This window comes from Chiloscyllium plagiosum, chromosome 32 (assembly GCF_004010195.1).
Source record: "Chiloscyllium plagiosum isolate BGI_BamShark_2017 chromosome 32, ASM401019v2, whole genome shotgun sequence".
In the NCBI taxonomy this organism is placed as follows: domain Eukaryota; kingdom Metazoa; phylum Chordata; class Chondrichthyes; order Orectolobiformes; family Hemiscylliidae; genus Chiloscyllium; species Chiloscyllium plagiosum.
The window spans coordinates 43,799,690-43,816,692 of record NC_057741.1 but is presented as its reverse complement, the minus strand read 5'-3'; the positions used below and the strand labels follow the sequence as shown (position 1 = coordinate 43,816,692).

Below are 17,003 nucleotides of genomic sequence, written 5' to 3'. Positions count from 1 at the left end.
GATTTCACCAGTTTCCTCATTTCCCCTCCCCCCAACCTGTCTCAGTCAAATCCATCAAACTCAGCACCGCCTTCCTAACCTGCAATCTTCTTCCTGACCTCTCCGCCCCTACCCCAGTCTGACCTATCACCGTCACCTTGACCTCTTTCCACCTATCACATTCCCGACACCCCTCCCCCAAGTCCCTCCTCCCTACCTTTTATCTTAGCCTGCTGGACAAACCTTCCTCATTCCTGAAGAAGGGCTTATGCCCAAAACGTCGATTCTCCTATTCCCTGGATGCTGCCTGACCTGCTGCGCTTTTCCAGCAACACATTTTCAGCTCTGATCTCCAGCATCTGCAGACCTCACTTTCTCCCCAAATTAAACAACCAAACAAGCAAGGTTTCCCTCAGGGATCTGATTTTGTTCGTATTACAATCAGCCAGAAGCACATAGTGATGTTACTTCTATTAATTACCTGAAGCAGTATAATCAATTCTTCATCCTCATTATCCACTGCAATATCAAAGGCGGTCTTGCAGAATTTACTTGGTGTGTGAACATCAGCTCCATATTTTATCAAGAGCTCAACCACATCTTGGTGACTGTGCTCCACTGCCCAGTGAAGGGCAGTCATCTTAAGCATATCCTTTGCATTTATGTCAGCTCCATTCTGTTAAGAAAGAGGAGAATAGATGTCAGGATAAACTACCTCAGTGGGGGGGGAAAAAAAAAGACATCCATTGTCCTTTTATTTGTATAATTATCTAAATAAAATGGAATGTGGATGGTAAAAGTATCTGTTGCACCAATCCTAGAACCTCTGAACTTACTTTTCCTTTGTTAGTTCACAATAATTCTTTTATTTGCTGCATTTTTTTTACAAGATGCAAATCAGTAAGTACAAAAGGCAATGTACAAACAACACGTAGCTGATATAATGCAAAGTGTCACAATGAGTGTTCCATGTCCATCTAAAAACGGGTAAAGTAAAAGTAAACAAGAAAAATAAATGTACGCTGGGGTGCACCGACAACCACACATGAATCAATGCTCTCTGGAATGTCCAATTTACTGACTGTTGTATGTATATTTGTAAATATTGTGGAATATTTTCAAGACAAGAATCTGTGTAAATGGGAAGGGATATTGTGTATTTGATATCACGGAGTCTGCTCTAGTGACATAATTGGCTAGTTTGGGCTGACAAACAGCTCTCTCTAACCTTACTAACTAAAGAGGGAACATTTCCATAACAAATCTCTTGCTGTTTAATGCTTTGGCATCGTAAAAGGTAACTACAAAGACATGAGAGATCAGCTGGCTTCAGTTGTTTGAGAGATGAACCTAGCAGGGGAGAAAGTAAGGAGTAATAGGAGGAGTTTCTGGGGGTAATTCAGAAGACCCTCAAATTCACCCTGAGGAAGAAGACAAAAAAAACTTAGTAAATGGAGAATGCTACAACTTTCTCCCCAGCTCCCCAGTCCTACCCCATTTATCTCTCCATCCTGGAGGCTTCCTGCCTTTATTCCTGATGAAGGGCTTTTGCCAGAAACATCGATTTTCCTGCTCCTTGGATGCTGCCTGACCTCCTGTGCTTTTCCAGCACCACTCTGATCTAAACTCTGGTGTCCAGCATCTGCAGTCCTCACTTTTGCCTAATGCTACAACCATGGCTGACAAGGGACAGAATAAAAGCAAACAAAAGACCACACAAGGTGGTGAAGATTAGTGGGAAGCCAGATTACATAAGCAGAGGGTTGCATGCGTGTAATGAACTGCCAGAGGAAGTGGTGGGTGAGGCCACGGTTACAACTTTCAAAAAAAAAATGCTGTATAAGTACATGAATAGGAAAGATTTGGAGGGATATAGGCCAAACACAAGCAGGTAGGACTATTTTAGTTTGGGAACATGGTCAGCGTGGCTGGTTGGATCGAAGGGTCTGTTTCCATGCTGTATGACTCTGACTATACAATTGGAAAGCCATGCAGAAAGCTCTGCAGATGGAAAAGGATGTGAACCAGAGTCTGCTGGATCTGCACAAACTCTTCTCTGGCAACACAGTCACTCATTTTTGTGACTTCCTGGAGACATCACTTGGATGAACAAGTAAAGAGGATCAAGAGCCCTTGAGAATGGTATGGAAGAATACCAAGAGTCAGATGTACTGCATGGAAACAGACCCTTCAGTCCAACTTGTCCATGCTAACCAGATATCCCAACCCAATCTAATCCCTCCTGCCAGCACCAGACCTGTTTGACAAACTCACCTTGGGTAGAGTGACTGAAATGCAGGGAGCAAGCTTCTTGTGATAAGTGTAAAATGGATGATCCGTTTCTTTGTAGGAGTCACCGAGGCCTAGGTACTATTGTGATGTGTACGAATCATAAGCAAATTGCTCAATATTGAACCAAGAAAAAAAAAGAATCAATGAAACTGCTGCTCTGGTGTCCACTTCCATTTTTACTGGTTTGCCATTCAGTAAGGGAATGGCCTACTATCTGCTGTCACCAGCAATGGCCACTGTATTTAATAATAGCTCCGTGTGGATAGAGAATCCGGGCTTTTCTCCTGCCCTTTTTGTATTGTGTAGATTTCCCTTCTACTTTTTGTTTCTGTGCTTTTGGTGTACTGAATGTTGTTAATGTTTCTTCCTTAAACATACCTGTTGAACGTGCCCTTTCTTTCCACAGTTTCTGCAAATAGCTTTGCTATACAAGGAAATTATTGCTGCATGACATCAATGGCAGTTAAGTCTGCATTGGTGCTCATCTCTCTACCGCCATTTTGTGAACTCTAATGTTGGAGTATAGCTGTTGAACTTTCATGGCTGTTCCATCGAGACTGCTACTTTCAGAGCTTTCTTCAAGGCTGGATTCCTTTCCATCAGTAATCTTCATACCTTAAACCAATCTGAAACTGAATATCATTTACGTTGTATTCAACTACTTTAAAATTGTTACAAACTGGGAGATATATTCACTATCATGCTGATTTTACTTGTGGAACCTGGACCTTTCAACAAGTACACTTGGTTTAGGTGAAAAACAATTCTGTATAACTCCCATTTTGCAGTTTTGAAACCCGGCTTCTCTGCACTAGACTCCTCAGGAGGTTAAAAGTTAATCCCGCCATTATATTCAAACATACGGACGACTCTACCTGCTTCAATCTTATAATATACAATATAGCACAACACAGGAACAGCCCCTTTGGCCCAGCAAGCCTGTATATTGATTCCTAGTCCTTACTTAGACCTGCTACTTATTACCCACACACAGTTTCTATCCCTCTGTTAGCCTCATGTTCATGTGTCTATCAAGATATGCTTTAAAACGTTGCTAATGTGCCTGTTTCCACCACCTCACTGGAAGTATGTTCCATCTCCCATCACCCTCTGGGTCAAAGATTCTCCCTAAACTTGTCCCCTAAGTTGTCCCCTCTCACTTTGAATCGGTGCCCTCTTGTAGTTGACCTTTCCACCCTGGGGGAAAACACCCACTGAGTATCCCCCCCTATCTATGCGTCTCAATTTTGTAGACCTCAATCAGGTCATCCCTCAATCTCCATCTTTCCAGTGAAAACGATCTGAGTTTATCCAACCTCGCCTCAATTAAAACCCTCCAGCCTAAGCAACATTCTGGTTAACTTTCTCTGCATCCTTTCCCAAGCATCCACATCCTGCTGGTAGTGTGATGACCAGAAGTGCATGCAACATTGCACATCTGGCCTCAAAGTTCTGTACAATTATAACATAATGTACCAACTTTTATATTCAATACCCCAGTCGATGAAGACAAGCGTGCTGTATGCCTTGACCATCTTATCCACCACTGTTGCCACTTTCAGGGATCTGTGGACCTGTATGGCCATATTGCTGTGTATATAATTTTTTAAAATTTTCTTAATTTGAGAGATCTGAGCATCACTGGCTGGCCAGCATTTATTGCATGCCCTGGTTACCTTTGAGAAGGTAGGGATGAGCTGCTTTCTTGAACCACTGCAGTCCATGTGCTGTAGGTTGACCCACAATGTCATTAGGGAGGAAATTCCAGAATTTTGACCCAGTGGCATTGAAGAAATGGCAATATACTTCCAAGACAGGATGGAGAGTGGCTTGGAAGGGAACTTGAAGGTGGTGTTCCCATGAATTTGCTGCCTTTTCCTTCTAGATGAAAGTGGTCATGAGTTTGGAAGGTGCTAGAACATGGAACATAGAACAGTACAGCAAAGTACAGGCCCTTCAGCCTTGATGTTGTGCCAGCCTTTTATCCCACTTGAAGATCAGACTAACCTACATACCCTTCATTGTACTAACTTCCATGTGCCTAAGAGTCACTTAAAATGTCCCTAATGTATCGGACTCTACTACTACTGCTGACAGTGCATTCCCTGCACCTACTACTCTGACATCTCCAATTATCTTAAAATTATGCCCACTCAAAGAACAAAGAAAATTACAGAACAGGAACAGGCCCTTTGGTCCTCCAAGCCTGCACCGATCCAGATTTTATATCTAAACCTGTCGCCTATTTTCTAAGGATCTGTATCCCTCTGCTCCCTGCCCATTCATGTATCTGACTAGATACATCTTGAATAATACTATTGTGCCCACCTCAACCACCTCCGCTGGCAGGCACCCATCACCCTCTGTGTATATCACCCTTAAACTTTTTCCCTCTCACCTTGAGGTATTGACCCTAGTAATTATGCCCCCAACTCTGGGGGAAAAAGCTTCTTGCTACCCACCCTGTCTATACCTCTCAAGATTTTGTAAACCTCAATCTGGTTCAACTTCAACCTCAGTCTTTCCAATGAAAATAATCCTAATCTACACAACCTCACTTCATGGCCAGCAAAACATCTGGTGAACCTCCTATGCACCCGCTCCAAAGCATCCACATCCTTTTGGTAATGTGGCGACCAGAACTGTACACAACTGTAACATGACCTGACAGCTCTTATACTCAGTTACCCCATCCGATTAAGGAAAGCATGCTGTATGCCTTCTGACCACTATCGGCCTGCTTGGCCGCCTTCAGGGTACAGTGGACCTGAACACCCAGATCTCTGTACTTCAAACATTCCCCAGGGCATTTCCATTTTCTGTATAATTTGCTCTTGAATTGGATCTTCCAAATGCATCAACTCCATTTGCCATTTCTATGCCCAACTCTCCAATCTATCTAGATTTTGCTGCATTCTCTGACAGTCCCCTTCACCAATCTTAGTGTCATTTGCAAACGTGCTAATCAGACCACCTATACCTTCCTCCAGATCATTTATGTATATCACAAATAACAGTGGTCCTAACACCGATACCTGTGGGAAACCACTGGTTACAGTTCTCCATTTTGAGGAACTCCCTTCCACTACTACTGTCTCCTGCTGTCCAGCCAGTTCTCTATCCATCAGATAGTGCATTCCATGCTATTTCACTTTCTCCGTCAGCCTACCATGGGGAACCTTGTCAAACGTCTTTCTGAAGTCCATTATTATGACATCTACAGCCCAGCCCTCAATCACCTTTGTCACCTCTTCAAAGAATTCCATAAGATTTGTAAGACATGACCTTCTATGCACAAAACCATACTGCCTATCACAGATAAGCCCATTTTCTTCCAAATGGGTATATATCCTATCCCTTAGTATATTCGGCAGTAGCCTCCCTACCACTGACATCAGGCTCACTGGTCTATAATTACCTGGATTATCCATGCTCCCGTCCTTAAACAAGGACACCATTAGCAATTCTCCAGTCCTCTGGGACCTCACCAGTGTTCAAGAATGCTGAAAAGATATCTGTTAAGGCCCCAGCTGTTTCCCGTCTCACTTCCCTCAGTAACCTGGGGTAGATCCAGTCGGACCTGAAGACTTGTACACCTTAATGTCTTTTGAATACCCAACACTTCCTCCCACCTTATGCCGACTTGACTGAGAATAATCAAACATCGATCCCTAACCTCAACATGTGTCATGTCCCTCTCCTCTGTGAAGTACTCATTAAAGAATCTCACCCATTTTCTTACTCCACACATAACCTTCCTCCTTTGTCCTTGAGTGGACTAACTCTTTCTCTAGTTACCCTCTTGCGCCTTATATATGAATAAAAGGCTTTTGGACTTTCCTTAACCCTGTTTGCTAAAGATATTTCATGACCACTTTTAGCCCTCTCAATTCCTCATTTCAAATTGATCCTACATTCCCAATATTCTTCCAAAGCTTCATCTATTTTCAGTCGCCTAGACCTTATGTACACTTTCTTTTTCCTCTTAGCGAGACTCACAATTTCACCTGTCATCTATGGTTCCCTAATCTTGCCATTTCTATCCCTCATTTTCACAGGGACATGTCTGTCCTGCAATCTAATCAACCGCTCTTTAAAAGCCTCCCAAATATCAAATATACCCTCAAACAGCTGCTCCCAATTCACATTCCCAAGCTCCTGCCGAATTTTGCTATGTTGGCCTTCCCCCAATTTAGCACTCTTCCTTTAGGACAACACTCCTCTTTGTCCATAAGTATTCTAAAATGTACGGAATTGTGATCATCATTCCCAAAATAATCCCCTACTGAAACCAACCACCTGGCCGGGCTCATTCCCCAACATCAGGTCCAGTGTGACCCCTTCCCGAGTTGGACTATTTACATACTGCTGTATACAACTCTCCTGGATGCTCCTTACAAATTCTGCTCCATCTAAACCTCTAATACTAAGTGAATCCCCATCAATGTTGGTAAAATTAAAATCTCCCATCACCACCACCCTGTTGCTCGTACATCTTTCTATAATCTGTTTACATATTTGTACCTCTCTCTCATGCTCGCTGTTGGGAGGCCTGTAATACAGCCCCAATATTGTTACCGCACCCTTCCTGTTTCTGAGCTCTGCCCATACTGCCTCACTGCTTGACCTCTCCACAGTTCCCTCCTTCAGCACAGCTGTGATATCTTTTCTGACCAGTAATGCAACTCCTCCACCCCTTGACTGCCCTGAAGCATGGCTATCCTGGGATATTTAATTGCCTATCTTGCCCTTCCCTCAACCAAATCTCAGTAATAGCAATATCATACTCCAAGCCCCAAGTTCATCTGTTTTACCTATTATAGTGCTCACATTAAAACAAATGCACCTCGGACCATCAGTCCCTTTGTATTCATCATCTGTTTCCTGCCTACTCTTCCCCTGCGTCTCACTGACTTCATTATCTAGTTTCTTACAAGCTTCAGTTACTACCTGTTTACTGTCCATTAACCTCCTCATTTGGGTCCCATCCCCCCACCACATTAGTTTCAAGCCTCCCCAACAGCATTAGCAAAAGCATCCCCTAGAATATTGGCTCCAGTTCGGCCCAGGTATAGACCGTCCAATTTGTAATCATCCCACCTCCCCCAGAATGGTCCCAATGTCCCAAACGTCTGAACCCCTCCCTCCTGCACCATCTGTCAAGCCACGCATTCATCCTGCCTATTCTTTTATTTCTACTAACTAGCTCATGGCAGTGGTAGCAATCCTGAGATTACTACCTCGGAGGTCCTACTTTTTAACCTAACTCCCTACATTCTGCTTGGAGGACCTCATCCAGTTTTTTTACCTACATCAGTGCCTATATGCACCACGACAACTGGTTGTTCAGTCTCCTCCTGCAGAATATTCTGCAGCCGATCGGAGACATCCATAACTGTGCACCTGGGAGGCAACGTACGGAAGTCTGGTTTTCGACCATAGAACTGCCTATCTATTCCCCTTACAATTGAATCCCCTATGACTATAGCCCTTCCATTCTTTTTCCCACCCTTTGTACAGCAGAGCCAGCCATGGTGCCATGAATCTGGCTACTGCTGCCTTCCCCTGGTGAGCCATCTCCCCCAACAGTATCCAGCATTGTATACCTGTTTTGGAGAGAGATGACCGCAGGGGACACCTGCACTGCCTTCCTTCTCTTTCTCTGCCTTTTGGTCACCCATTCCCTTTCTCCCTCAGCAATCCTAATCTGCAGTGTGACCAATTCTCTAAACGTGCTATCCACGACCTCAGCATTGCGGATGCTTCAAAAGGGAGTCCATCCACAACTCCACAGCCATCATGTGATCTAACAATAGCTGCAGTTGGACACACTTCCTTTACATGAAGGAATCAGGGACATCAGCTGTGTTCCTGAGCTCCCACATTGAGCAAGAGGAGCATAACACAGGTCTGAGATCTCCTATCATTTTTACTCTTAAGCTTAACTTCGTCCAATTATAATATCAAATAGATAAAATGAGAAAAAAAAGGTTTTACCAATCACACTATAAAAAAGAAATTTAAAAAAAACCTCACTATAATCAACACAAGTCTTTTTTTGTTATTTAGAGGAGGAGGAAGGGTCTCAGGTTCAGCCACTCGGGTTCATTCACTTTCCCAGAGTGCAATTCGATCGCTCCCACTCAGCTCCTCACCCCTCCCGCCGCTGCTGGAAATGGAGGCTGCTGACTCTCGAGCTAAATCCTTTTAGAGGGAAACTTGCCTTCCCAGCAACCCCCAATTCTCACCCTCACTGCTGCTGCATAATGATAGACATTTATTCCATGGGAAAAAGGCTCTGGCTATCCACTATCTATGCTGCTCATCAGCTCGTACATCTCTATCAAGTCACCTCTCATCCTTCTTTGCTCCAATGAGAAAAGCCCTCGCTCTCTCAACCTTTCTTCAGAGGACATGCCCTCCAGTCCAGGCAGCATCTTGGGAAATGTCCTCTGCACCTTTCTAAAGCCTCCGTATCTTTCCTGTAATGAGGCATCCAGAATGGAACACATTATGCCAAATGTAGTCTAACCAGAGCTCTATAGAGCTGCAGTATAACCTTGCAGCTCAAACTCAATCCCCCTGCTAATGAAAGCCAACACCATAAGCTTTCTTAACAACCCCATTAACCTGACTGGCAGCTTTGAGGGATCTATTAGTAGCTCCTTCCAGAGATACCCTCAGCATGAAAGGGATGATCACCTTATTGGGATTGTACTATAGACCGTGCAGTGGTTAGCAGGAAATTGAGAAGCAAATTTGTAAGGGTATTTCAGTTGTCTGTAAGAATAACAGGGTTATAATGGTAGGGGATTTTTATTTTCCAAAAATAGCCTGGGACTGCCACAGCTTCGAGGGCTTGGACGGAGTGGAATGTGCTAAGTGTGTACAATTGAAAATGGAATAGTGTAGGATAGTTAGGCTTTAGATTGGTTCCACAGGTCGGCACAACATCGAGGGCCAAAAGGCCTGTATGCACTGTAATGCTCTACGAATGCCAAGATCTCTGTTCCTCCACACTGCCAAGAATCCTGCTTTTAACCTTTTAATTCTGCATTCAAATTCGACCTTCCAAAGTGAATGACTTCACACTTTTCCAGGTGGAACACCATCTGCCACTTATTAGCCCAGTTCTGCATCCTGTTAATGTCCCGTTGCAACCGACAACATCCCCCCATACTACCAACCACTCCACCAATCTTTGTGTCATCGGCAAAACGTACTGACCCTCCCTTCCACTTCCTCATCCAAGTTAGTTATAAAAATCATGAAGAGCAGAGCAGAGATCCCAGAACCAATCCCTGCGGAGCACCACTGGTCACCAAGCTCCAGATGGAATACTTTCCATCTACTACCACCCTCTGTCTTTTTTGGGGCAGCCAATTCTGTATCCAGACAGACAGGTTTTCCTGTATCTCATGCCTCCTTACTTTTTGAATAAGTCTACCATGGGGAACCTTATCAAACACCTTGCTAAAATCCATGTAAACCACATCCACTGCTCTACCTTCATCAACAAGTTTTGTCACATCCTCAAAGAATTCAATAAGGTTTATGAGGCATGATCTTCCCCTCACAAAGCCATGCTGACTGATTATCTCTAATCAAACTGTGGTGTTCCAAATAATTATAAATCCTGTCTCTCAGAATCTTCTCCAATACCTTACCCACCACAGACATAAGACTGACTGGTCTGTTATTCCCAGGATTGTCCCTATTCCCTTTCTTGATCAAGGGAATAAGATTTGCCACCCTCCAGTCATCTGGCACTACTCCAGTGGACAGTGAGCATGCAAAGATCATCGCCAAATGTGCAGCAATCTCTTCCCTTGCTTCCTGTAGTAACCTTGGGTATATCTTTCCTCATGTTTTTCAAAGTCTTCAATGCATCCTCCTTCCTAACATCAACCTGTTTTAGCATATCAGTTTGTTTCACGCGGTCCTCAGAAATGTCAAGTTCCCTCTCGGTAGTGAATACTGAAACAAAGTATTCATTAAGGACTTTAGATTACTTACTTACATTAGATTAGATTAGATTACTTACACAGTGTGGAAACAGGCTCTTCGGCCCAACAAGTCCACACCGACCCACCAAAGCGCAACCCACCCAGACCCATTCCCCTACATTTACCCCTTCACCTAACACTACGGGCAAGTTAGCATGGCCAATTCACCTAACCTGCACATTTTTGGATTGTGGGGGGAAACCGGAGCAAACTCACGCAGACACGGGGAGAACATGCAAACTCCACATAGAGAGTCGCCGGAGGCGGGAATTGAACCCGGGTCTCTGGTGCTGTGAGGCAGCAGTGCTAACCACTGTGCCACCGTGCTGCCCTCAACTTCTTCCACTTCCTGACTCCAGACAAATTCCACCCACTATCGGCCCTAAACTCACTCTGGTCATCCTCTTGTTCCTTACATAAGTATAGAATGCCTTAGGGTTTTCCTTAATACTATCGCTAAAGCTCTCTGATGCTGGCTAAGGATCTTTTGTGAATTTATGCAGTGTACTTTATGGATAGTGCACACTGCTGCTACTGAAATCGACAGTGGAGGGAGTGGATTCTTGTGGAAGTGGTGCCAGCAAAGCGGGCTGCTTTGTCCTGGATAGTGTCAAGCTTCTGGAATGTTGTTGGAGCTACATTCATCAAGGCAAGTATTCCATCACATACCTGACTTGTCCCTCATAGATGGTGAACAGGCTTTGGGAGTCAGGAGAGGATAGATCGCTGCAGTATTCTTAGCCTCTGACCAACTCTTGTATGCCGCTGCATTCAGTTGAGCTCCTGGTTAATGATAACCCCCAGGATGTTAATAGTTGGGGATTCAGCGATGGTAAGAGTGTCTCTTATTGCTGATGGTCATTGCTTGGCACAAAACGTTACATTCCACTTGTCAGCCCAAGCCTGAACATTGTCCAGATCTTGTTGCATTTGAAATTGGGCTGCATCAGTATCTGAGAAACCACATATGGTGCTGAACATTGCGCAATCATCAGTGAACATCCTCACTAATGGCTTCATGGTGGAGGGAAGGTCACTGATGAAGCAGCTGAAGATGGTTGGGTCTAGGAAGCTACCCTGATGTCAATGCTCCTAAGGGTTCTGCCATTTATTGTATAAGTTGCATCTAAATTTGACCTTCCAAAATGCTTCATCTCGCATTTGTCTGGATTAAACGCCATCTGCCATTTCTCTGCCCAAAATTGCAATCTGCATCCTGCTGTATCCTCTGACAATTTTGTTAGCTTGAACAAAATAATGGAATCTCTGTGTAATAGTTCCAGCTCTATTTTCATCATAGGGTGTAACTGTGGTGCCAAACTCTCCCACTATTTTTGTTCAAATAGGAAGGGCCTACCGAGCACAATGTACCATAAAAAGTTTAGCACTACTTCGTTTCTTCCTGTTTAAAACAAGGTATTCCTGAGGTTGCCAGTTTCTTTCAGAGTAGATACTCCTCACTGAAGGCATTTCCATCCAATGTAGAGTACTCATTATTCAGTGTTCCTTCAGGGTGGAGCATGTCACAAGCTACTTTGACACCGATCCTACTCTCAATGCCAATTTTCTTAGTGTTAAGTTACAAGAAGGACCAGAATGCTGAAGCATTGAACTGCGAGGGTCTTATTATGGAAGTGCTTATTTGGAAGGAAGCAGTCTAGACTAAAGTAATTCCAGCCCAAAACGGCCAAAGAGGTAATCATTATGTCACAATCAAATTCAAAGTGACAGCCCACTTCATAAAGTCAAAAAAGTTTAATAATCTATTTATCAAGAGTCAAGTCCATTTTAAAATACAGCACTCAACTAAAGAAAAAAACTTTAAAAATGCCAAACTACATAGTGAAAAACTGAATGCTGTAACATAACCACAATAATTTGTTCTACTTATAATGGGGATTAAGTGCTAAGTGACTTCCTTGGATGAACCACATTCACCAGATCACCATGAACAGCAATTTGACAGATTTTTAAAATTCACTACAAGTCATTAAATATAAAATCTGGTTTGGCTGCTCAAGCACTCCAGATAGAAATCTCCAGAATTAAACTGTAAATAGCACAAACATTCCGAGAGATGGGATGAAATCAATCAATCATTCTCAATTATACGTATATTAGATCACATCCCAAGTATGGAGTCCAGGTCACTTCTGGTCCCAAGTGTGAATATCAAACTTGGGAGGCAGTTCAGTAAATGGCAGTGACACTGAATCTTATGTTATAAAGTAAAGGAAATACTGTTGAAACCTGGTTCAGTCAATGAAGTTAAGTTTACTCACAATGCGGTTATGATCAAATAATTTAAAAATCTGCAATTATATTATGCCTTGCTTAACCTCAGAATATCCAAATAACCTCAGAAAATTCAGCGCTTTGATGGCTAATTCATGTTGTAATGAAGGAAAAGTAGCAATCAATTTGCACAGAGCATTGTTCTACTATCTGAGCATCTCATCCCCACTTAATTATTTTTTTACAAGAAGATCAAATGAAGGGAAAACATCAGCTTGGTGAAGATTGACCCGGGACATCTTTGTGCACGAATCACAAAAAGTTGGTTTGCAGATGTAGCACGTTATCAGGATGGGAAATGGAATATTGTCCTTCAATGCTAAAGGGATGGAGTTTAAAAAAAAGCAGGAAGGAAATGCTGCACTGAAACTAAAAAAATGCTGAAAATTAGAGCTCTGATGAAGAGTCAGCGCTTATTCTCTCTCCATGGATGCTACCTGACCCACTGTGATTTCCAGCAGTTTTTGTTTTCAGTACAGATTCCAGGTCTGTAGTGATTTGCTCCTATGATATGCTACAACTTTATATAGTGGTGAGGCCACACACGCTATACTGTTTACAATTTTGGTCTCCTTACATGTGAAAGGATGCACCAGCACTGGAGGGGGTTCACTAAGTTGCTTCTAAGTTGAGAGTGTTGGCTTATGAGAAGAGATGGAGTAGACGGATTGGAATTTAGAAGAATGAGGGGAGATCTTTGTAAAACTATGAAGGGAATAGATAAGGTAGAAGCAGGGGCTCTGTTCTTAGTGACGAGTGAAACTAGAACTAGGGGGCATAGCCTCAAAATAAAGGGGAGCAGATTTAAGACGGAGTTGAGGAGGAACTTCTTCACCCAAAGGGTTGTGTATCTGTGCAATTCTCTGTCCAGTGAAACAATTGAGGCTACCTCGATGAATGTATTCAAGGCAAGGATAGATAGATTTTGACAAATAAAGGAATTAAGAGAAAGTGAGGACTGCAGATGCTGGAGATCAGAGCTGAAAAATGTGTTGCTGGAAAAGCGCAGCAAGTCAGGCAGCATCCAAGGAACAGGAGAATCGACGTTTCGGGCATAAGCCCTTCTTCAGGGATGAGGAGGGTGTGCCAAGCAGGCTAAGATAAACTGTAGGGAGGAGGGACTTGGGGGAGGGCGCTGGGAACACGATAGGTGGAAGGAGGTTAAGGTGAGGGTGATAGGTCGGAGAGGGGGTGGGGCAGAGAGGTTGGGAAGAAAATTGCAGTTCAAGAAAGCGGTGCTGAGTCCGAGGGTTGGGACTGAGATAAGGTGGGGGGAGGGGAAATGAGGAAGCTGGAAAAATCTGCATTCATCCCTTGTGGTTGGAGGGTTCCTAGGCGGAAGACGAGGCGCTCAGCAAAGGAATTAAGGCTTGCGGTGAGTGGGTGGGTAAGTAGAGCGAAGTCCATGAAAAAGATCAGCCAAGATCTTATTGAATAGCACAGCAGGCTTGAGGGGCCAAATGGCCTACTCCTGCTCATATAAAAAGTTGGGGGAGGGGAGTTCTTCCCAAATAGCGGTATGAGACTTTTTTTATATCGGAGATGACTGGTGGAGCCTCCACCAAGGTCTCACCCAAAATGCTGCACTTTCAACAATTCAGCACTCTCTCAGCACAACAAAAGGAACAGGAAATTATGTGTTAATATCTTTGTAGGGTGGAATAGAAGTAATGGACAGAAGTCATAAGACCAAGCCAAGGTTGACATTGTTAGAAAATTGATGATGAACATTACCTTAACAAGCACTTCTACAATGTTGGTATGGCCCTCCGATGCTGCCATATGCAGAGGCGTTCTGTCCACTTTGGTCCTTGCATCCCGACTCACTCCAGCTCGAAGCAGCACTTCTGCTGTGGAATAGTGGCCATATTGGGCTGCCAGGTGAAGAGGAGATGTTCCCAGCTGTAAATCAGAAAATAAAAACTGATTATAAAACAACCCAATAAAAGAATGGCAACATCCCCATCATTTTCAGTTAGAGCAATGAATTTGTAGATGAGATGAAATGATTCAGTATCTTAAGTAAAATAAAACCAAGTTTCTCAAAAGATGTATGAAAATTTCAATTTCACACAAGGGGCCTTATTTAATACTGAACATCCACAATAGTCAACTGATTGAATATTTACAATATCTATGGTCTATTAACCTTGCATTCAACGTTTCCAATTTCAGACGCCTTAACATTACCCAAATCACTAAATATGAGCAATCTATAAAAGCATGAAAATGCTATATTATTTCATAAATTATAGATTTTAATGCTGCTTCAAGTTTACCACTAAGAAATAAGAGAAAACCACAATTCTTACATACCACTCAACACGGAGGGTGCATTTCCAGACAACTTTGCAATGAGTTGGGGACTTCTGCCTCTACTACCTTTTCAAGTAATGAGTTTCAGAGCCCTACCGCTCTGGAAAAAAAAGGTACTTTTTCCCATCTCCCCTCCAATTCTTCTACCAAGTTACTTCAAATCTATGCCCCTGATCACTAATGCCTTTGCTAAGCTAAGCATGCCCTTCCCATCCTCTCTAATCTATACCTCAAATCAAATCTCCCGCCTCTTCTGTTTCAATGGGAATAACCCTAGTCCATCGGGCTGGCACGGTGGCTCAGTGGTTAGCAACGGTTGTCTCACAGTGCCAGGAACCTCGGTTCGATTCTCACCTTGGGGGACTGTCTGTGTAGAATCTGCACATTCTCCCAGTGTCTGCATAGGTTTCCTCCAGGTGTTCCGGTTTCCTCTCACAATCCAAAGATGTGCAGGTTAGCTAAATTGGCCATGCTAAATTTGACACAGTGTTCAGGGATGTGTAGGTTAGCTCAGCCAGTGAAGCCCAGAAGCCTTGAATGAATGAAAGACAGGAACTACATACAGTTGTGGCCTAACTAGTGATTGATAGAGTATCAGCATAACCTCCCTGCTCGGATAGGCTATACTTCAGCTAAAGAAAGGAAAGGATTCCATATGTTCACTTAACCATCTTACTGGCCTATCCTACCTTCAGAGATCGTGAATACACCTTAATATTCTCCCATTTATTACGTATTTCATTGCATTGTTTAATTTTCCCAAATAACTCACCTCATATTTCACTAGATTTAAATCTATTTAATAGAACAAAGAATACTACTGTGCAGGACAGGCCCTTCAGCCCTTGATGTTGCATCGACTTGTGAAACCAATCTGAAGCCCATCTAACTGACACTATTCCATTATCATCCAGAAATTTATCCAATGACTACTTAAATGCCCTTAAAGTTGCCAAGTCTACTACTGTTGCAGGCAGGGCATTCCATACCCTCACTACTCTGCCACTTACCTGTCCACCTGACTAATCACAAATACCTTCCTACAGGGTACACTGGGGAGGGAGCCCAGAACAAAAGACAAAGGGATTGTTGTTGGTACCTTTCCTTTACTACCATTAGCATACGCTTGGTCTTTTCCACTGGGTACACTCATCATCTGTCCCACTTGCTCCTCCCCTCTCTCAACAGTATATTAAAACAAAACACATTTTCCAGCCCCATTCAGTTGTGAAGAGCCATATTGGACTCCAAAGGTTAACTCTTTCTCTCCTGCAGATTCCTCCAAATGTCTGATTTTCTACAGCATTTATGAATTTATTATAGAAAAATTATTTTATTTTGAGAACATGAAGCATAACTTCCCCAATATTGACAGGTAATACTGTACTTCAAGTAGTTTAGATGGGTCAGTTTTTGCTTAGTGTGCAGGAGGGTTTTCTGACACAGTATGTAGACAGGCCAACAAGGGTCAATCCCATATTGGATTTGGTACTGGGGAGTGAACCGAGCCAGATGTTAGAATTGGAGGTAGGTGAGCACTTTGGTGATAGTGACCATAATTCAGTTATGTTTACAATAGCAATGGACAGATATAGGTATATACCGCAGGGAAAGAGGTATAACTTGGGGAAAGGCAATTATGGGACGATTCGGCCAGATTTAGGATGCATAGGATGTGGAAGGAAACTGCAGGGGGTGGACACTCTCTTGAAATGTGGAGCTTATTCAAGGAACAGCTTCTGCGGGTCCTTAGTAAGTATATACCTCTCAGGCAGGGAGGTAGTTGTCGTGAAAGGGAGCCATGGTTTACTAAAGAAGTTGAAGCTCTTGTCAAGAGGAAGAAGAACACTTACGTGAGGATGAGGCACGATGGTTCAGATGGGGGGGTTATACAGTTATAAGTTAGCCAGAAATGATCTAAAGAGAGGGCTAAGAAGAGCCAGGAGGAGAGGTGAGAAGTTGTTGAAGCATAGGATCAAGGAAAACCCTCAGGCCTTCTATGGGTATATCAGGAACAAAAGAATGACTAGAGTAAGATTAGGGCCAATCAAAGACAGTAGTGGGAGATTGTGTGTGGAATCTGAGGACATAGGGTTTAATGAATACTTTTTGTCA

At 43.2% G+C, this 17,003-nt stretch overlaps 1 protein-coding gene across 1 annotated transcript in view; it reads right to left on the bottom strand.

Annotated features, from left to right (window-relative positions):
- gabpb1 (GA binding protein transcription factor subunit beta 1) overlaps positions 1-16,041 on the bottom strand; it is a 75,693-nt gene extending 59,652 nt beyond the window's left edge. Inside the window, exons 1-3 of the mRNA XM_043673971.1 lie at positions 15,988-16,041; positions 14,307-14,474; positions 461-655 (exon numbers count right to left, since the gene is read on the bottom strand). Coding sequence (XP_043529906.1) covers positions 461-655; positions 14,307-14,474; positions 15,988-16,041 — 417 coding nt within the window. The remainder of the gene's footprint in view (positions 1-460; positions 656-14,306; positions 14,475-15,987) is intronic.
- Positions 16,042-17,003: the final 962 nt, after the last annotated feature.